The sequence below is a fragment of the Schistocerca americana genome, chromosome 2, assembly GCF_021461395.2.
Source record: "Schistocerca americana isolate TAMUIC-IGC-003095 chromosome 2, iqSchAmer2.1, whole genome shotgun sequence".
In the NCBI taxonomy this organism is placed as follows: Eukaryota; Metazoa; Arthropoda; class Insecta; order Orthoptera; family Acrididae; genus Schistocerca; species Schistocerca americana.
In genome coordinates this window covers 747,499,066-747,520,944 of record NC_060120.1, presented here as the reverse complement: position 1 = coordinate 747,520,944, position 21,879 = coordinate 747,499,066, and the positions used below count along the sequence as shown (strand labels likewise).

General features: G+C 40.4%; 1 protein-coding gene across 4 annotated transcripts in view; it reads left to right on the top strand.

Moving 5' to 3' along the window:
- LOC124594915 (nuclear pore complex protein Nup93-like) overlaps positions 1 to 21,879 on the top strand; it is a 195,837-nt gene that overhangs the window by 120,537 nt on the left and 53,421 nt on the right. For 3 of the 4 annotated variants that reach the window (XM_047133397.1, XM_047133398.1, XM_047133395.1), the window contains exons 14-16: positions 15,500 to 15,532; positions 21,216 to 21,308; positions 21,438 to 21,674. In XM_047133397.1, the coding sequence (XP_046989353.1) occupies positions 15,500 to 15,532; positions 21,216 to 21,308; positions 21,438 to 21,674 (363 nt within the window). The remainder of the gene's footprint in view (positions 1 to 15,499; positions 15,533 to 21,215; positions 21,309 to 21,437; positions 21,675 to 21,879) is intronic. The other variant, XM_047133399.1, reaches the window with a different exon arrangement.

The window sequence follows — 21,879 nt, the reverse complement described above, 5'->3', positions numbered from 1 at the left end:
AGATTTAATGATAAATAAACTATTTTGATGTGTACGCACTATGTCTGCAGTGATTTAAAGGTTGGGCTGTGGAAGTACCATTACAATGTTCTGAAAGTTTGCAGAAACTCCTTGTGATATAACCTTGTAGACAGAATGGGGACTTATATGCTCATTCTTTGTATTACCAACAGACTAGCAGTAAATATTGTGTCAAACATAAATAAGTTTGTGTCAACAAACGGGCTGGAAAATGCTACAGTTTTAATTGTTTTAAGCGTATGAACAGAACATTTGGTTTCATTGTTTATCACTGTTTAATATTTGGTTTCTCTAACCTGGTGACCTTCCGGTGTCATTTTTAAATAATCACTGTGGTGTCTGTTTGTTGTTTCTCTAATTTGTTCACCACACACATTCATGTTGTAAAAACATGCGGAAAACCCATGTAAAAAACTAGCATTTGCCACATGCCATAGTCAACAGTCGGACTTCCTTGCAACTTGGTTTGCTGCTGTTGCATAAATTTGAGGATGAGTGGTCATGAAAGTATGTTAGATTGTGGTAAGTAATTGTTTTCTTAAAAAGAATTTACTCTTCTTCAAAGATACTACGTAAGCTATGTGCTTGTACAATGTACTAGACACTGTGGCATGGATTCAAAGTGGCCATGGATATGATGCAGAACACACTGCCACATGGTTTGTAGGTGCAGTCACAAGGAATTGACAGTGGCTGCAGGAGGATTGGAACAAACAAGATGCCGACTGGCCATATCCCAAGTGCATGTGATGGGCAAAAATGACAGGAAAGCAGTGGTAGCTACCATTTTTCAAAGAAGTCTTGCGTATTCCTTGCCATATGTAATGGGACATTGTCTTGCTGAAATATGGTGTCTGGAGCTGCTTGCAGGAGGGGCAGTGCCTCTGTCTCTAAAAACTCCGTGATATAAGGACTGGTATTCAGATTACCCTTAATACGTAGGAAGTGAGATCACATGTTATAGCCAGTGGCACCCCAAGCCATCACACTTGGCATTTGTCTGCTATGCCATTTAACACTGTGGTCTCACTGACGACGTTCACCACTGTAGTGTCTTTCTTGTACACAGCTGTCACTGTAGGACAAATGGAATGCTTGAAAACACAGCACACCATTGACAGTCTTCATGTGCTCATAACAGTCTTGTCTTTGGAAGCCAACACAGTGTTATTTGTGCCACTATGAGATAAATGATTAATGGAAAATCTCATGTAAAGATGTGAAACAAATACTAACAAAGGCCGGCCGGTGTGGCCGTGCGGTTCTAAGCGCGTCAGTTTGGAACCGTGTGACCGCTACGGTCGCAGGTTCGAATCCTGCCTCGGACATGGATGTGTGTGATGTCCTTAGGTTAGTTAGGTTTAAGTAGTTCTAAGTTCTAGGGGACTGATGACCTCAGTAGTTAAGTCCCATAGTGCTCAGAGCCATACTAACAAAGAGATAGAGGGGCTGGCCAATACTTACCTCAGCTCATTACAGCCGATAGATACACAAAAAAAAAAAACAGAACCGAAAATTTACGTTCCTAGCTTTCGGAACAAATATTCCTTCATCAGGGAGGAGAGAGGGGAAAGAAAGGGAAGAAGGGAAAGTGGATTCAGTTACTCACAACCCAGGTTATGAAGCAGGTTATGAAGCAACAGCTTCATAACCTGGGTTGTGAGTAAGTGAATCCCCTCTCTTTCCCCTCTCTCCTCCCTGATGAAGGAACATTTCTTCCGAAAGCTAGGAACTTAAATTTTCGGTTCTGCTTTTTTGTGTGTGTATCTATTGGCTGTACTGAGCTGAGGTAAGTACTGGACAGCCCATCTATCTCTTTGCAACTATGAGATAATGTTGAATTGTCAACAGAGACATGTCTACACCAATTACAGTGCTCCAATGCCGAGTCAGCACTGTGGATAACGCTGTTACGTCAATTATGGCTATGTGCACAAGAAAGGGGTCATCCGACACTGTGGTCACATTGTTAGTCCAGTATGTTGTAACATTGTGCCTCGTACAAACTGCAGTGTCACAGTTCAACAGACCCATTCCCTGCAGACCAGTAATTCCACCCTGTTAAAATTCAATCGCATGCTGATATTGCACCCTCTGACTTTGATGAAGCACATAGGCACTTATATGAATGTTTCCACGTTTAAAGGCTTGACCTGTCCAGTCACAGGAAAGAGGGCACTGCTGGGCCTTTATACACATCATCGCTCTGTAATCTTAGTCGCTTTAATGATTTCACTGTTCTATATTCCATTTGACTCCTGTGTGGTTCAGAGCATTTCTGTGATGTAGATCATTCCTCCTGGGTGTTGCAATTTTGACAAACAGTAGCACATTAAGATGCTCTGTAACAGTAGATTTGTGGCTGAGTTAATAAAGTCTACTCATATAAACAAGTTGTTAAATGCCAAATTACTTGAAGAGTATGCCATCAAGTGAGCTGCACACTGCACTAAATTGCTGTGAGTGAATTTTACCTGCCAGGACATCGTAGGTATACACACATCAAAAAAAGTTTTGCATCACCTCGGTTCCAAGAGTTCTGGAACCTGTACAGGAAATTGGAATAGAGATCAACATAAACACCATTTCCGCCCTTTTTATTGCTCATGAAAACCACACATTGCATGTTGTACCACCATGCAGCGAGACCTTCAGAGGTAGTGGTCCAGATTGCTGTGCACACCGGTACTTCTAATGCCCAGTAGCATGTCCTCTTGCATTGATGCATGCCTGTATTCGTCATGGCATGCTATCCACAAGTTCACCAAGGCACTGTTGGTCCAGACTGTGCCACTCCCCAACGGTGACTCAACGTAGATCACTCAGAGTGGTTTGTGGGTCACTTCATCCAGAAACAGCCCTTTTCAATCAATCCCAGGCACGTTCGATAGGGTTTGTCTGGAGAACATGTTGGCCACTCTAGCCGAGCGATGTCATTATCCTGAAGGAAGTCATTCACAAGATGTACACGAGGGGGCCGCGAATTGTCGTCCACGAACACGAATGCCTCGCCAATGTGCTGCTGATATGGTTGCACTATTGGTTGAAGGATGGCATTCATGTATTGTGCAGCCATTGTCATGCCTTCCTTGACCACCAGCGGTGTACGTTGGCCCCACATAATGCCACCCCAAAACATCAGGGAACCTTCACCTTGCTGCACTCACTGGACAGTGTGTCCATGGCGTTCAACCTGACCGGGTTGCCTCCAAACACACCTCTCTGATGATTGTCTGGTTGAAGACATATCGGTGAATCGAATGCGACACTAATCCTGAGTGGTCCATTTGGCATGTTGTTGGGCCCATCTGTACTGGGCTGCATGGTGTCGTGGTTGCAAAGACGGACCTCGCCATGCACATTGGGAGTGAAATTGCGCATCATGCAGCCTACTGCGCACTGTTTGAGTTGTAATAGAATGTCCTGTGGCTGCATGAAAAGCATTATACAACATGGTGGTGTTGCTGCAGTGTTCCTCTGAGCCATAATCCGCAGGTAGCGGTCATCCACTGCAGTAGTAGCTCTTGGGAGGCATGAGCGAGGCATGTCATCGACAGTTCCAGTCTCTCTGTGTCTCCTCCATGTCCAAACAACATCGCTTTGGTTCACATTGAAACACATGGACACTTTCCTTTTTGAGAGCCCTTCCTGGCACAAAGTAATAATTCGGACACGATCGAAATGTGGTATTGACTGTCTAGACATGGTTGAACTACAGACAACACGAGCCGTGTACCTCCTCCTTCGTGGAATGACTGGAACTGATCAGCTGTCGGACCCCCTCTGTCTAATAGTTGCTGCTCATGCATGGTTGTGTACATCTCTGGGCGGGTTTAGTGACACCTCTGAACAGTCAAAGGGACTTTGTCTATCATACAATATCCACAGTCAACATCTGTCTTCAGGAGTTCTGGGAATCGGAGTGATGCAAAACTTGTTTTGATGTGCATATCTACCAAAGAACTGCAAACTGTTCCGTTGTCGGAGTAAATAATATTATAACAAGAGTTCATGGTGAGCTCATGAAGACATCTTTTCAGTTTCCAATTACCAAAACTGAGTACGTAGCAGCAAGCTAGGTACCATGTACCTGTCCCTATGCATTGCCTTCAGTTTCAATACTCGATTCACTCCAACTTAGTATGCATAGATGAGGCTGCATGCTGATGAAGTAATTCGGCTACCCACAAACCCGGCATTGAATGCACTGCCCCAGACAAGTGTGTCAGTTGTTCCCAAAACCAGCCAGTATGGAGCTAAGAATGTTATGTATTTCAGGAAAAGAAAAAAAAATATCTAGGAGATAAGGGTTACGCAACATGTCTCATACTCTGAGGCGAAGAACGTGTTTAGGGCCACACAGCCACCTATGTTTATAAACTCATACTCCTCACCATTGGAGCTGCCCGTAACAGAGGCGTTGACATCCAGATATTGACAGCTGAACACAGTACAAAACCTGCAGCTGTAAATGTAGCTACAAAACTGTCCCACTGGTTACAATGACAAATTTTCCTACAATTTTAACAATTGTAGCAGTAAGAAAGAATGATACAGCTCATAGCAGACAAGTCAGTAGTATTTTAAAGTCTTTTTTATTGTGCTGTGTTTGTTGATAGAGCTTGGTTTTCGAACTTATTATTGTTTTAATAGATTTTTAGCCACTCTTGTCTCTATTCCAGGAGAGGTCACTGATTCCCTCGCAGTTTACCACCCAAAAGCATGTAACACTAACAGCATGCAGAAAAGGGAAACAGAAAAATGTTACTGTTAAAATTAGCTTTACCACTGTCCTCAAAGTCCTAACTGGGGTGGAGGGGAGAAAAAAATCTAAAAGATCAAGTCCAAAACCATCAGACCATGTGGCTTCGGTACTGTCTTATGGCTCCTCAAGACGATGGTTCGTGTGTGTTGTCTGCCTAATGGAACTACCAAGACACTCAAACAACAACCCCCCCTCAATCCCAGTCATCTATTTTATGAAAATCCCACACAACGGAGCAACAAAATGGGCAGAAAAAAATATCCCACAAAGATGGTGGCTTCCATATGGCAGTGAAAACGAATGGGTTCAGGATACACATGGAGGAACTAAGGGAAGACCAATCTGTGTATGTTTTCAGGAGACACATTTTAAATTATCTGATGATCCTGAGTGATGTGACTACAACATCCTCACTAAAAAAAAGATGGTGATAGCAGAGAGAGAGCTAGTGAGGACTGACTATTTTCATAAACAATGCATACGACTCCTTCACTCTTCCTTTCACTACCAGCCTACAAGCAGTCACTATATCAGTGCATGTGCATCATAGATTGACTGTTTTTCCTATGCCTGCCCACACATTAGGTGGGTGGTGGAAAAGGCTCTCACTAACCTCATTATGCAACTCCCCAAAACTTTTCTTCTATGTGGATATTGTAATGCGCACAGTGGGCTTTGGGTTTCAGAATCCACTTCCTTCAGTGTTAGAACAACCAAGAACTTGCTAATGTCATCACTTGTCTGTTGATCAGGGTATAGAGACAAGAACTCCAGAGGTGTTGTTTACTGCTGTTGATCTTTGTGTGCCCTACAGCCCTTGCACGCACTACTCAGTGCAAAGTGGTTTATGATTTGCACTCACGTGATTACTGCCTGATCTGGATCCACCTTCTGCATGGAGGTGCAATGATTCAAGTGCTGTCCAGCTGCAGAGAACCCCAACAACTTCCTGGTAATAATGGCAAAATTTTGCTAGAAGAGCTCGTGGCCGTAGTTCCTGATAATGTACCATTCCACTAAAAGTGCAATTCTATGCAAGACCATCAGTTGGATTCCCAGGAAATTTGGGAGGTTCCCAGTGGCTGCTATAATGATGAATGGAAGTTTGCAGGCCAACTTATGAGACACTGCCCAGACAGTGGCAGAATATTTTGCCAGAATTACCACCACTTCCAGTCAGGATCCAGTTTCCTGACGCTGCAGTGTGTTCATTGAGAGGGACAGCTAGGATTTCACTTCCACCAATGATAATGAGTACAACTGCCCCTTTTCTGTGTGGGAGCTCCATTGTCTCTGCCTCATGATACATCATCTCGTCACAGTAGGGTTAGTTAAAGCCTGTTACGGCGCTTCAGAGGGTTAAGGAAAGAAATCATCCTCATACGTCTTAACTTAATTTGGGTGTAGGGCACTTTCCTGACTTCTGGAGGGAAACAGTTTAATTCCACTTTGAAAACCTGAGGAGAGTACATGTTCTGAGTATTTATCGTACTGCTGCCCTCCGTAGCTGCAGGGGCAAAACTATGGAGCAAATGGTCAACTGCTGCCTTGTCTGCATCTTAGAATAGGCAGGTCAAATGTTTTTCCTGTGGATTCAGGAGGTATCACCTATTATTACCTTGCCCTACTGGAGTGGCCGTACAACAGCATATCCTCTGCAGGCATCACTAAATGGATGTATTTTTTGACATCGAGAAGACCTGTGATACTACATGGTGGAGGCCTAATATAATTGAACAGTTCCATACATGGGGTTTTTGATAACATTTGTACATGTGTATGGTCGTTTCTTTTGTTGAATTCTCTCTCCCAAGGCAGTGTTAGTGTCACTGTCCGTGCTGTAGCTATTGATGGCACAACATCAATAGTTAAAAGTCCTCTCCACTGTTCTTTGTTTGTGGACAATTTCTCAGTCTGTTGTTCCTCCTTGCAAAAACCTGTTCGTCGCAGCTGACTATAAGATGGTTGTAGGAATGGATGGAGCAGAGAGGTTTCAATTTCTCGACTGAGAAACCTTTGTGTGTCTCTTAACTTTTCACATTCTGTTTTGAACTTAGGTAGGTTGAAGATGAGGGACATAGATTTCAGTTCTGAAGAAATATAGGTTTCTATACCTCACATTTGATTTTTGAGCATACCTGGTTACCACTCATCATCAGTAGTGATGAGCAAAAATGTTCTTTTCAGAAATCAGATCAGAAATGGTCACTCACTGGAATGAACTAGTTCTTTTTCATGACTCACTACTCACTCTCAAAATAAGTTAAATGAAGGCACAGTGCCTTTTTAATCCATGTCACCAAACCTGTATTTTTATCTGATTTTGAAAGAACATGTAAATAGGAGTCATAATTTTGTGTTATGTTCCCAGTAATTTTGAGATATAAAAAGTTTTATTATTTGCTGTAAGAATTATAAAAATTACAACAAAATCCCAAATCTTTTTTATCAAGTGAAAAAATTTTAAGAATGAAGACTAATTCTTGTCACATTTTGATACTTTTATTGAAAAAAATACAAAATAAGAACTCACCATATAGCGGAGATGCTGAGTCGCAGATACACACCAAAAAGATTTTCACACTTATAGCTTTCGGCCAATGGCTTTTGTCAACAATACACACACACACACACACACTAATATGCACAAGAAGATTCTTGTGTGTGTGTGTGTGTGTGTGTGTGTGTGTGTGTGTGTATTGTTGACAAAGACCATTGGCCGAAAGCTTTAAGTGTGAAAATTTTTTTGTCGTGCCTACCTGCGACTCAGCATCTCCGTTATAAGGTGAGTAACATTTTTCCTTCTCATAATATTGTTACATCCCATCCTGGATTTTCCATTCTTTGATCGATATAAGAACTATAACATAGTTGTAATTAAAGTGCCTCTGCAGTCGTCATTTACAGGCAGTATTACTGTGTATATAAAGCTAAAAAGGAAAAATTAATCATCATTGTCATTTATGAATGAAATCTGAGCCATTTTAGTGGATGTGGGTCTGTTTCTTTTCTTGTGCATATTTATCCTGCTTTTGAAAGTATTCGTTCACTGGGCACTGACGTTGCTGTGATACTTAACACTTTTGGAACCAATTGGTACGGCATTTGCCACAGCAATTTTCTTGTTTCCCACCAGATTAAGGGATTGTTGTTTCTAGGCCAATACCCCTCCACTAAACATTTGTCCAAGTCGACAGGTCATGACTTGAGTGAAGCTGACCAATAGTTTCATCAAACTCTTCCCAAGCTGGAGAAGTCTCATGTGTTATGGTGGTAGTTGGTTGAGAAATAAACTATATTTTCTTGTTGAACAACCAACACTTTCATTTCTGCAATAGCCTTCATGTAGCAATCCTGAGATTTTTTGTCTCCCTTTTGAAGGGGTGTTCCAGTAATGTTGCTTGACCAGTCAATTTGTTGCTGGAAATAACACCAAACCACTCTGATAACCCTTTAAGGAAATTATAAACCAATGTCTATTTCTTGAGGACATTCTTTATTTTTGTTTTCAAAAGATTTCAGCTGCCATTCCATTAATCTTAGCAAGATTTTCATTTTTGAATGCGAGACTATTTTTTCTGAGGACACCTCTTTTGTTACCTCACCAAAAACTTTAAAAATCTGTAAAGCCTGTTACATTATGTCATACTCTGTATATTTTAAGTTTAAGGTGATCGATTTTCCACCTAAAAAAGCAAGGCAAGAAATCATGGGTCTTTATTTAAAGTAAATATATGCAACATTTCGGAAGTAGAGTTCCATCTGGTTGGGACATTTTGTTTCAGTTTATCGGTCATTTATTAAATTTTCGTGCATTTCAGCAAGTTTGATGAAAGCAATGGGTCTCTTCTGAAAAAAATGTAATTCTTTTGACCTCAATCAACAGTTTTCTGTATAGACTTCTCAATTGTGTGTTGCACAGTGAGGTCTAAAGAATGTGCAAAGCATGACTATGTGGAATTTGGACAAGCATGACAGTTAATTTCATATTTAATACATTGTGTGTTATTGTGGAGGTGGTTTTAAAATCTGTATTGTATTTGGCAATAACAAACTTTACCGAGTTTGAGATGTTTTCTGCAGTGTGTCTGTCTTCGAATTGTGGGTGTTGTAAAGGGTTTGACTTTAGTTCACTTTTCTCGTCTATGGTATGTCCAGTCAGAGCATAGAAACTAATGTTATTTACTCTTGTCCACACATTAGAAATAAGGGAGATTGACTTTGTCGTGGCCAAATCATTTTTAATTTTATCAAATAACTCATGATACAAAATAGGAATTAGAGAGTTTGGCAATGTTTTTCGACTTGGTAAATTAAAATTTGGGCAAAGCATACAATATATGTATATTTTTAAGTTCTGACCTTCAACTATAGAGAAAGGATGGTATTCTCTGCAAATCATTTTTAAAAACAGTACATGTAATGCCATACTTTTATTTAATGTGGGTGGCTTGATAATATTAAAACATGTACTTATTGGTTGTTGTAAATGAAAAATAGTTGGGGGTGAGAGCATCACAGAAGGCAATAAATCAGGACTTGGTCCAGAACCCGACAACACTAATGGGCTGGATACAAGTCGAGACTCGATTCTCCTTTCTGGGAGGATACCTCCACCCAAGGTGGAAGCAGATATCAGTGAGGACAGTTCACAAGAAATGATTTCTTGAATTTCTGCATCGATTGATGGCAGTCTTGATCAGCTTCCTGACCCATATTGTTTCAGAGGTATCGTAGAATGCTTCGATTTTAGATGTCCCTTCCGGTTTGATGATGAGCCAGAAGACATGGAAATTATCAGCTGACAGTAGCGGCATTTTCGTTTTGGTAAAATGGTACCATACATCGCTTGTAATTCTTCTAGTCAAAGGCAGTGTGATTGACATATTGTTGTGCAATACTGCAAAGTACACTGGAAAAATTAAAATACTTACTCATAACATAGGCATTTTAAATTGCAAAAGAGTAAAGTGAAAACAAATATACATGCAGCACATTGTATAATCAGAAGTTACAGAGTAGGATGTAGGACATTATGATCTGCGAAACCTAGCCCCACAGTCGTTAAGTTTGTATCATATACGAAAAGAGCTGAAACAGTCATAGTGATTAAGGAACTCACGAAGACAAGTCTGACAATGCACAAAGATTTCACTGCTGAAAGATAAAAATTTTAAATTATGTATTATCTGTACTTGGGCTACGTAGTGTGTGAACGAGAGATGGCAGGGTAATGGTGTAGATAAAGACTGGAAAACAGCACTGCAAATGAACTCTAAAGCCTGTGCTTTAGGAGATGCGAACCTGTCTGATCATGCAGCTACAGGTTCTACCAGTGTGTCTGTATTGTTACTGTAGAACATGGTTGGCCATCACATTCAACTCATTTTGGCGAAATCCGCCATATATTTCAGGATATCAACATCCATGGCTTTCTTCCGAGAAGTGTGAGCATCCGGCTCAAGCTCAGTGTGCTCTCCAGTTCCTAAAATATTGACTCCATTGTCCCAAACCACCACAGAAATAGCAGATGAGGAATGAAGTAGCGGCATACAAATGCTTTGACTTATTACCACCCATGCTACATACATCCAACAGTAACAAAGACAAAGAAGTCAAATGGACATTCGTAAACTTCACTTTCCTTCACAAAATTTGCCTCATCTGCATCCTCTTCAGACTTCTGCAAATAGGTGGGATGCCTTTTTCAGAACTGACCATTAAGAATTCGATTCGACTTTGGAGCATACAAATAATGCTAGTAACACATGAATATTGTGTCCCTTCACTTTGAAATTCACATGTGTAATTTGTTCTCCAAATGTAGCAGTACTTCAGTTTACACATATCCATAATGCAACCTATAGTCTCACTCTCATACATATATATGCAATGAAATCCACAAGTAAAGAATCAGCTCACCTGGAAACGGCTCACATTGTCATACTCATGACTTACTCTCTAAAATATCGAAGGAATAAACTGTAACTGGCAACATACAGGGACTTTAAGTGTATCACTGTACCCGAACTTGCATTGGAGGTGCAAGAGGTAATTTGGGAGATGACTTCCATTCCATTCCATTCCATTCCTGGATTTGAAAGACAAGCTCCGTGGATTTACTACCAAACTAAAGCTATTACACAATAAATATGCTCCCTCAAAGACCAGAAACCTGAAGGGAAAACCTGCATCTTGGCTAACAGAAGAGCTAAAATAGTTCATGAATCTCGGAGACACTGCACATCGGACTTACAAACAACCTCCTACCATTGAAAATAAAACTGATTACAAGCAAAAAGCAAACAGAATCAGTCAGTCAGAGAGAAACGATAACTAGGACGTGCCAATACATTAATCTAAAATCAGCTTTTACTGTACAGGACGACCTGACAGTTCAATTGATCAAGCTTATTGTTGACCCACTATTGCTCACAATAACTACTACTATGTAGATCTTGAAGCTCTTGCCTGGACAACACAGCAGAAACACTCATTCCCATCAAAATACAAGCACTAGAGATGTAGCTGGGTATGTTCTTGATGACATTATTACCCAGTGGGCAGAAGATATTTAGGAAGCCTGAAGAAAATAACAATTTCAACCAAGAGAGCGTAACAGACAAATGGCCATGCAAAGAAAAGAGGAGATATCATTTTAAAAATATTATGATTTTTTCTTAAATAACTGTGATTTTCATAAGTTACGTAATTACATATAAAACTATGGTCTGGTGTAAGAGGGGTCGTGAAGGCATTAATCTGTCCAGGTTGAGTGAATAATTAAAAAATTAAACATAGCACTCAGGTTGTTCCCGGATGAATGTTCAATAATTATGTGGGGATGAAAGGAATGATTATTGGAAGAAAAAAAACTTCATATGGACATATGCACTGTTCTGAATGGTATCCGAGATAGAACATATTTAATATACATTGTTATTTATTTTCTTTGTTCTTCAGTACTTTTTACAATGTACCACAGTAGTGTAGGTGAAGTTGAGACAAATAATTTGATATAGGACAAGTGGGATATCAAATTGGGGAACTACCACCAACTGGCTTTAAAAAAAGCCTACCTACATCTCAGTGCCTGCGTGTTGTGCAAGATTTTCCTTATTTTCTCTTTCTCCTCACACAAACTTTAAGTCCTAGAGGAAAAATGAATAGGACCTTTTTATTGGAAATATGATGTAGTGTAATTTTTACTGTTACATGTTTTCGCTACAGGCCTTAGATTTAGAGTTATTCAAGAACACCTACAAAAGTAACTTTAAATGTGTTCTGTTTCAGAAACACTTTTGAATATGACATATGTCCATATTTTGTTATTTGCTTCAAATGATCATTCCTGCCATATCCCTGAATATTGAAAATTCCTCCTGAGACAACCCATATACATGGACTATCATAAATGTTAGTTAAAATAATTTTGTGTTACACATACCATTATTTTTATAAGAAGTTGAATTCAGATGGACAGGTGTTCAGTCAGGAAAGTGAGTTGCAAGCTGTATCACAGTGCCAAGAATGCAGAGAAAAAGTGACACATCAGGTCGCCATGTGATCTGCTCCATGTAAATTCATCCTTGAGAGTGCTGGGGAGCAGCGAGCCACCTTGCAGTCTGATCCGTAAGAATGGTGGGGAGAAGTGAGTTATCTTGTGATCTGGTCCATTCAAATGGTGGGGAGCAGTGAGCTAGTGGGTGGCTTATGGTCCGATTAGTGAGAATGACGGAAACTCCAAGCTATTGGAAGGTGAGTGATGCCGGCGTCACCTTGCGACACACTCCTAGCACACAGAGGCTAAAGACAACAGCTTATATTATTGCAGAGAACACATTCCACGTATGATGCTAAGCCAAAAGATGAGAAGTAACATCCCACCCAAAAGCATGTAAACACTTATTGAGCTTCTGAAATTTGAGGCATTTATTTTCAAATGAAATGCATAAACTTGATTCTGGAAGTGTGTTCTACATTAATGTACCATTCTAAAGAGCCAATCCCTCGTTAGCTGTGCAGTCAGCATGGAGGATTGCTAAGTGGGGGGATCTGAGGCGATTCTCAGCTGGGCCAAAGATTTTAGATCCCCCCCCCCCCCCCCCCACCCTCCTCCTCCCATTTGGGCATTAGGTGCTGTGATGTGTTGTGCTTACTGCTTACTTTTGCACCATTACTGTTGAGATAGCTGAATGGGTATGGCCCGAGGGAGATGGAGATGGAGATGGGTGGGGGGGGGGACCATGGAGGTTTCTTTATCTTCTGTTGTTTTTAGTGAATGAGGAAATCAACATGTGCACTTGATCTATAACATATTTTTTCGTAGCTTGGGAAACGTTTTCTTTAGGATGTGGCATGTGGCACCGTTGCAGCAGCCTACCAGACAACTTTCGTTGTGCTCATTACAGCCACCAGCGATGAGCTACCTCCATTTTTTTCTGAATCTTTTGTCACTCCCTCCTTAGAAGGGTCTGGCTATTTGAATCAATTCAGAAGCGGATTGCCCATCTCTACACCTTAGGGACACCAAGCCCCGAAGAGCTCTAAATATTTTAAAATGCATTAGCCATAGTTCATGGGGAGCAGACCGAACCTGTCTTCTCCAGTTTTACAGAACATTTGTGTGTTCACGGCTTTGTCATGGGTGCAGGATGTGTGGTTCTGCAAGATCCATCTACTTAAAAATGTTAGATGCCGTGTATGATGGAGGATTTAAGCTTGCAACTTGGGCCTTTAGAGCCAGCACTTTAAAGAGCCTGTACAGTGAGGCTCGTGTGCCCTCCTCGCTCGATATAAGGTGGCAACTGCTCATAGTGTGACAGTTCTATAAGACAGTACTTGTGTAAAAGGTGCGTGCGTACCATAATATTGCTTCTCACCAATGGAAAGACACTTTCATTACAGGCACTGAGTAGTGAAACCCTAAAGGATTTGTGTGATGGATTGCCTTGTAGAGGTGGTTGTGGTTGATGGAAGGATTGCCTTTGAGATGGGTGTGACTGATTTTATGGTTTTACACCAAGGTTGGAGCAATTTGCATTGCGAATTTAACTGTTGCATCTTCATTTTATAACTTTTTAAATAGCCATCATAATTTTAAAATTGTGGTCACTGATGGCTCAGAACAGGAGTATCCCTTGGGTGTACAGTCGTGTTCCCAACTATTTATTCAGGATTTGCTTTTCTAATGAATTACCATATTTACTGCAGAGCCCCATGAAATCCAGAATGCACTGTCGCAGACGAGGCATCTAAAGTACAAAAAGTTTTTCATTTCGTGTGATTCCCTTAGTGCTCTGTTGTCATTGCAGCAAATGTAGTCAGTGCTGTACATGACGCAAAATGTGTTTGTCATATTTTATCTTCTTCAACAGGAAGCAAATCATTAATCATTCTGCTGGTTACTTAGGCAAATGGGAATTTAGAGGAATGAGCAAGGAGAGACTGCAGCCAAAAAGGCCTGCATGAAACACAATGTGCCATGCCTTGCAGGCTGTCTTTTTGCTGTTGAATCGGGAACCATATGAATGTGGGAAGAGGAGTGGCTGTCGCTGGAAACAACTATGTGGCCATGACATACCTCAAATCACTCAATCTCATAAGATGAATTTTATCCTGACCCACCTTTGAATTGGATATTGTCCTTTAACATACTTCATCATATTCCAGCGATGACCCACTGTGTGATGTCAGTGACGTGTGAATCAGTGTACACTATTTTAACTGAATGCCTTTTATATTATGATGAGAGCACAGAAGCAATTTAAGGTAGGGCTGATGATGAGTGTGGTAAAGCTTTTAAAATTTCGTATAGTGTCCAGACTATGGCCTAAGCTTTTAGGCTGGAGATTCTAATGCGTTACAAAGTGGCTGGTTCATTCTTTCTATTCCTGTGATCAATTGGCCACAGATGTCTGCTGTACTCTCTTAACGCTGTCCCACAAATGTTACGTTATTATATTAAGTTTTAGATCTGAATAAATGTATGATTTTCAAATAAGCATGTGCATGCATTTTTACTCACCCCCCCCCCCCCCCCCCCCCCCCATAAAATTTCAATAAAGGCACTAAGACATCGCTATTGTATGCCCAAACAACACATAATCATATCCATCCACAGATATACACAGTGAGAAGTAAAACATCAGCATGGAAGGCATGACGAGTACTGTATTTGTGCTGCCAATTTCCTGAAGTGAGTGCATGGGGGGAGGGTAGTGAAACTGCACAGCATCCATATCTCTCATCGACTGCCTTTGGGTCTCTTATGCAGTAACAACAATGAAATTAATAGCTTAAAAAGATGCTGCACTGTCATTTCCTACCTGCAATCAAATTATATTTTACAACCAGACTTATTTTAGAAATGTTCATTCGTGTAACCTATTCTTACAAATACTTTGCTTCATTGTTTCTTTTCTTCGTTGCTTACTTGAGAGCTCATCTGCATACATATCTGGACCAGCATCAGAATCACCCGTTTCTGGGGGTTGCTGCATTCTAAGTCATTAAAAGGCAGGTCCAGTAGCTGACTTCTTTTTAATGTATTGATCGTAAGCTCAGTATATGTGAAAAAGCTCAAAGTTACACACAGTTCCTTTACCAGTAGAGTGAAGATTCCCATACTGAATTGCCAAAGAGGGACAACCTACTAAACTTTATTTCATTACTTATTCAATGCTGTCATAATTTCCTTTTCATATGTTACAGTTTCAGCAAACTATTGGAACAGACTGCTTAAAGGTTAGTAATTTAACCTTCTCTTATGCTGCAAATAGCTTGCGGTGTTCAGTTTTACATATATTGCAGTTCCACTTTTGTGATGTAATAGTGTAGAGATAAAGGCGATTATTGTAAAGGGTGTAGGATACAGTTACACGTAAATATTTGGTCAAAATTCATGAACATGATATATTATGTACTACTAGATCATCAATTGTAAACATTTTTGGACACTTGCAAAGCTTTTCATATGTAATGAGTGTTTTGCATAAATCTGTTATTTGTAAGTGAAAGTTACAGTAAATAAGTAACATACCATGTCGTATTAGTTTTCTCTTTTAACGGGTGTGTATATTGTCTGCATTTATTGTAAATTAATGCTATTGTTTAATTTGTTAGTGACTGTAACCTGAAAACATTTCCAAGAAACAGTAAAGCCACTTTAGTTCTAAAAGGCTAATGGTAATTCTTGTAGTGTGTTAGCCTCGTAGATTGAAAGAGAATCAGCAAGCGTAGATTAACACTATTTGTTTACTGTCTGTAAAACATTGTACCAGGCATAATGCAGCCCCACTGTGTTGTTGCTCTCAGGAGGGGATGACCTGGTTCTGTTAATCAGCAGCTGGAAATTTCCCTGACTACTGTGAAGTGATTGGAAGCTGACGTGAATAGATGTGGTAAGGGGGCTACCGAGAGTCATGTAGCAGAGTTACCAAATTTGACTCAAGTACTATCCTTGTGAGAGAAAACTGTTTCTTCTACAGGAAATACAGGATCGGCATTACTCATCCACTTGACTGTGAATGACATGTCCATGGTAGGTCATGCTGTCCAGTGCAGTGACACAGGAACCAACAAGTTCGAGGTGCCGATTTCCTTCAAAACCACTGGGCCAGTGAGACCCATTTCGCGTGTTGAGAAACCTGCTATGTCTTGTGTCAGTAGAATGGCAACACAAATACGTAGCAGTCTGTTAATCATTGGAGGTTCAAACGTACAGCGAATAATGATAACCGTCACGAAAATGAAAGCAAGGGATTGAAGGGATTGGAAGAAACACTAGGTGGACTCAGTGTGTATGTCTGGGGGGGGGGGGGGGGGGGGGGCTTCATTCAGAATGTTGAAGAGGCTATTCTGGCAGCCATTGATGGAATGGGATGCAGCCAACTGAGTGGAGTGGAAGGCTTGAACCAGAGACTGTGAAGGACAACTGAAACAAATAGAAAGATTTAGATGTCCAGCAGACTAGGCAAAGAAGCAGTATTGTCAGATCTCAATGAGGAACTTGAAACTTTCAGCTTAGGACAAGGGTCCTTACATGGTATGCAGTCACTGTAAGGAAACATCTAAAGAAACAGAGATTACTGTGTAATAGGTGTAAGACAAAGCATAGGACAATAGATACAGAGATGCTGAATGAAAAGCGTTTCACTGTCAAGAGAGCAATGCTTGTGCCCTACTGTGACCATCATAGCAGAATTTTGTGTAATGATTTTCACAAAACCTAAAGAAATTCTGGTCACATATAAAGTATGATAGGGGCACCAAAGTTAGTGCCCATGGACTAGACAGGAGCTGAAATGGAGAGTAGCAAAGCAAATGCAGAAATGTTTATTTTCAAATGTTTATTTACAATGAAATACCAGGACAACTGCTCAATTATAATTCTTGTGCCACTGAAAATATGAGTAAAATAGATATTAGTGTCAGTGGCATTGAGAACCAGCTGAAGTCATTAAACTGAATAAAGGACCAGGGCCGGATGGAATCCATATCAAATTCTATACTGAAATTGTGGCGGAGCTTGCCCTTCTTCGAACTATAATCTATTGTAGAACCAACAAGAAGTGTATCAGAAGTGATCCACAAAACTACTGTCTGGTACCCCTGACATCGATCTGTGGCAGAATTTTGAATGTATTGTCAGGGCAAAAATAATGAGGCATATGAAACAGAATGATCTCTTTCATGCTAGTAAGCACAGATTTCGTAAACATTTGTCACTTGAGACCCAACTCACACTTCTCTCACATGAATTACTGAAAGCTTTGGATCAAGGTAGTCAGGTAAATGCAGTGTTTCTTCATTTCTGAAAAGCATTTAGTATCACAGCCATGCTTATTATCAGAAGTGTGATCATATGGGGTACCAAGAAAAATTTGTGACTGGGGTTGAGGAATTTTTGGTAGGGAGGATGCAGAAAATTATTTTGGGTGGAGATTCATTTTCAGGTGTAAAAGTGACTCTGGATGTGACCCAGGGATGTGTGTTGGGATCTTGTTGCTCATGTCTACATCTACATCTACACACATACTCCGCAATCCACCATACGGTGCATGGCGGAGGGTACCTCGTACCACAACTAGCATCTTCTCTCCCTGTTCCACTCCCAAACAGAACGAGGGGAAAATGACCGCCTATATGCCTCTGTACGAGCCCTAATCTCTCTTATCTTATCTTGGTGGTCTTTCGGCAAAATGTAATTTGGCGGCAGTAAACTGTACTGCAGTCAGCCTCAATTCTGGTTCTCTAAATTTCCTCACTAGCAATTCACGAAAAGAACACCTCCTTTCCTCTAGAGACTCCCACTTGAGTTCCTGAAGCATTTCCGTAACACTCGCGTGATAATCAAACTTACCAGTAACAAATCTAGCAGCCCGCCTCTGAATTGCTTCTATGTCCTTCCTCAATCCGACCTGATAGGGATCCCAAACGCTCTAGCAGTACTCAAGAATAGGTCGTATTTGTGTTTTATAAGTGGTCTCCTTTACAGATAAACCACATCTTCCCAAAATTCTACCCATGAACCGAAGGCAACTATCCGTCTTCCCCACAATTGCCATTACATGCTTGTCCCACTTCATATCGCTCTGCAATGCTACGCCCAAATATTTAATCGATGTGACTGTGTCAAGCGCTACACTACTAATGTAGTATTCAAACATTACAGGATTCTTTTTCCTATTCATCTGCATTAATTTACATTTATCTATATTTAGAATTAGCTACCATTCTTTACACCAGTCACAAATCCTGTCCCAAGTCATCTTGTATCCTTTTACAGTCACTCAGTGACGACACCTTTCCGTACACCACAACATCGTCAGCAAACAGCCACACATTGCTATCCACCCTATCCAAAAGATCATTTATGTAGATAGAAAACACCAGCGGACCTACCATATTTCCCTGGGGCACTCCAGATGATACCCTCGCCTCCGATGAACACTCACCATCGAGGACAACATTCTGGGTTCTATTACTTAAGAAGTCTTCAAGCCACTCACATACTTGGGAATCAATCCCATATGCTCGTACCTTAGTTAGGAGTCTGCAGTGGGGCACCGAGTCAAACGCTTTCCGGAAGTCAAGGAATATGGCATCCGTCTGATTCCCTTCATCCATGGTTCGCTAGATATCGTTTGAAAAAAGGGCGAGTTGCGTTTCGCAGGAGCGATGCTTTCTAAAGCCGTGCTGATGCATGGACAGCAACTTCTGTGTCTCAAGGAAATTCATTATATTCGAACAGAGAATATGTTCGAGAATCTTGCAACAAGGTTATTGGTCTGTAATTTTGAGGATCCGTCCTTCAACCCTTCTTATATACAGGTGTCACCTGCGCTTTTTTCCTGTCGCTCAGGACTTTATGTTGGGCAAGAGATTCACGATAAATGCAAGCTAAGTAAGGAGCCAATGCAGTAGAGTACTCTCTGTAAAACCGAATTGGAATCCCATCAGGACCTGGCGATTTATTTATTTTCAACCCATTCAGCTGCTTCACAACCCCAGGTATGTCTATCACTATGTCCTCCATACGGGAATCTGTACGAGACTCGAGCGGCGGTACGTTTGTACGATCCTCCTGCGTGAAAGATTTCTCAAATGCTAAATTTAAAGTTTCAGCTTTCATTTTGCTGTCTTCCGTTGCCAGGCCAGACTGATTAGTGAGTGACTGGATGGAAGCCTTCAACCCGCTTACCGATTTTATGTAAGACCAGAATTTCCTTGGGTTTTCAGCAAGATCTTTTGCTAAGGTATGACAGTGGCAGTGGTTGACTGCTTCGCGCATCGCTCTTTTTACAGCAGTACGAATCTCTACAAACTTTTGCCTGTCCTCATTCTCCCGATCTTTCTTGTACTGCGAGTGCAACTGCCTTTGCTTCCTGAGCATTCTCCGAATTGCGCTGTTAAACCACAGTGGGTCTTTTCCATCCGTAACCCACTTTTTCAGCACATACTTGTCCAATGCGTGATTTTACAATGTGTTTAAAATTTGCCCATAATTCTTCCACGTCTATCGTACCGGAAGTAAATGAAGTCGATTCATTTAGTAAGTGGGATGCTAACAACTGCTTATCTGATCTTTCTAGTAAGAATACTCTCCTAGCCTTCTTGACCAACTTTTTAACCTTCGTAACCATAGTCGTAATGACAACATCATGATCACTAATCTGTGTCTCAACACTGACACCGTCAATGAGGTCTGGTCTGTTCGTGGCTACCAGATCTAAAATATTTCCATTACGCGTTGGCTGTCGATTTAGCTGCTCAAGACCTTGCAGACAATATTAATATTAACCTCAGTCTTTTTGCAGATAATGCAGTGATCTATAATGAAGTACTGTCTGAAATAAACTGCATAAATATTCGGCCAGATCTTGATAAGATTTCAAAGAGGCACAAAGTTCATAAATGTGAAACTGTGCAACTCAAAAAATGAAAAAAACGTAGTATCCTAAGACTACAGTACCAGTGAGGCATGGTTGGAACAGGCAACTAATACAAATACCTGAGTGTAATACTTAGTAGGGATATGAAATGGAATGATCACAAAGGTCCAGTTGTGGGTAAGGCAGGTGGCAGACTTCAGTTAATTTTTAGAATACTAGGAAAATGCAATTAGTCTACAGAGGAGATTGCTTAACCATCCTATACTATTGCTCAAGTATGTGGGACCTCAACCAAATAGGACTAACAGAGGATAGTGAACGTCTACAGAGAAGAGCAGCACAGATGGTCACAGGTTTCTTTGACCCATGGGATATTGTCAGACAGGTGTTGAAGTAACTAAACTAGCAGGGTCATGAAGATAGAAATGAAGTATTGTGAGAAAGCCTACTTACAGAGTTTCAACAATCAGCTTTAAATAATGACTCTGTAACAATATAATACAGCCTGATACATATGGCTCCAACAGGGATTGTGAGGACAAAATTAGATTAATCACAGCATGCATAGAGGCATTTAATTCTCCCTGCACTTCATACATGAAGGGAACAAGAAAAAGCTGTAGTAAATGGTACAATGAGACATATCCTCTGCCTTGCTGCCCACAGTGGTCTGCAGAGTACAGGTGTAGATGTGGATCAGGTTATCATAACCTTAGAACAAGATAAATGAAAGCTAAACACATCATTATGTTGAACACCCCTACAGCTCAATGCTCAGTGGAAGTGATTTAGAATTTTAAAGACTGTCACTTGTGACTATTACATTGGTCGTAAGACACGTACAATGTAATTACGGTCTGATATAAACGACGTAAAAGATTCATGCATAAATTACATTCCCTTATTACAAATGTTATGCTGATGTTAGTTGTGATTAACTTCAAAACACATTATGGTGCGATCTCAGTTTCATAATAATTGCTGTTGCTTTTTCATTGGTACTTCCATTTATTACTCTTAATATATTGTTACAGATGGATGTAAAGGATGTAATAGAAATGGTCGCAGCAGAGGCTGAGAGGAAAGGCTTGTTTGAAGAAGCCATAAAATTGTACGATTTAGCAGCTGTAAGTAAAATGTTTTTATAGTACACTTCATTAATAAATTTGCTCTTCAACAAATTTTTTTTCATGAGGTTTTCTTAATCACTTGTATTAATTTTTTTATTTTTATCTTTAATTTTATTTTTTTTATAGAATCAAGAGAAAGTATTAAGCCTCATGTCATCACTGTTAAGTCAAGTGGTTCATAAAGTTAAGAAACCAAATTCACTGAGAAGCAGGTTACAAGAATATGCATATAGTATAACAAATCGCTATGCAGGACAACCATTTTCCTGTGCTTCTGATACTATATCAACATTTATTGTATTAAGGGATCTTCTGACATTTTTTGACCAATATCACGCACAAGAACATCAGCAAGCTTTAGAGGTAAGTAATCCAATTATCTGCTGTTCACACTCAATGTGATTGGTCTAAGCATTATAGTACTTTCTCAAGTATGGTCCTGCTGGACAACTTGGCTAATTACAAGGAGACTTAAACTTAATGTGGACTCGCAACCATGATACTTCGACTTAATCAGTGGCATTGTATATTTTGCTAATCAAAACATATGTGCTGAATATCTTTTCTA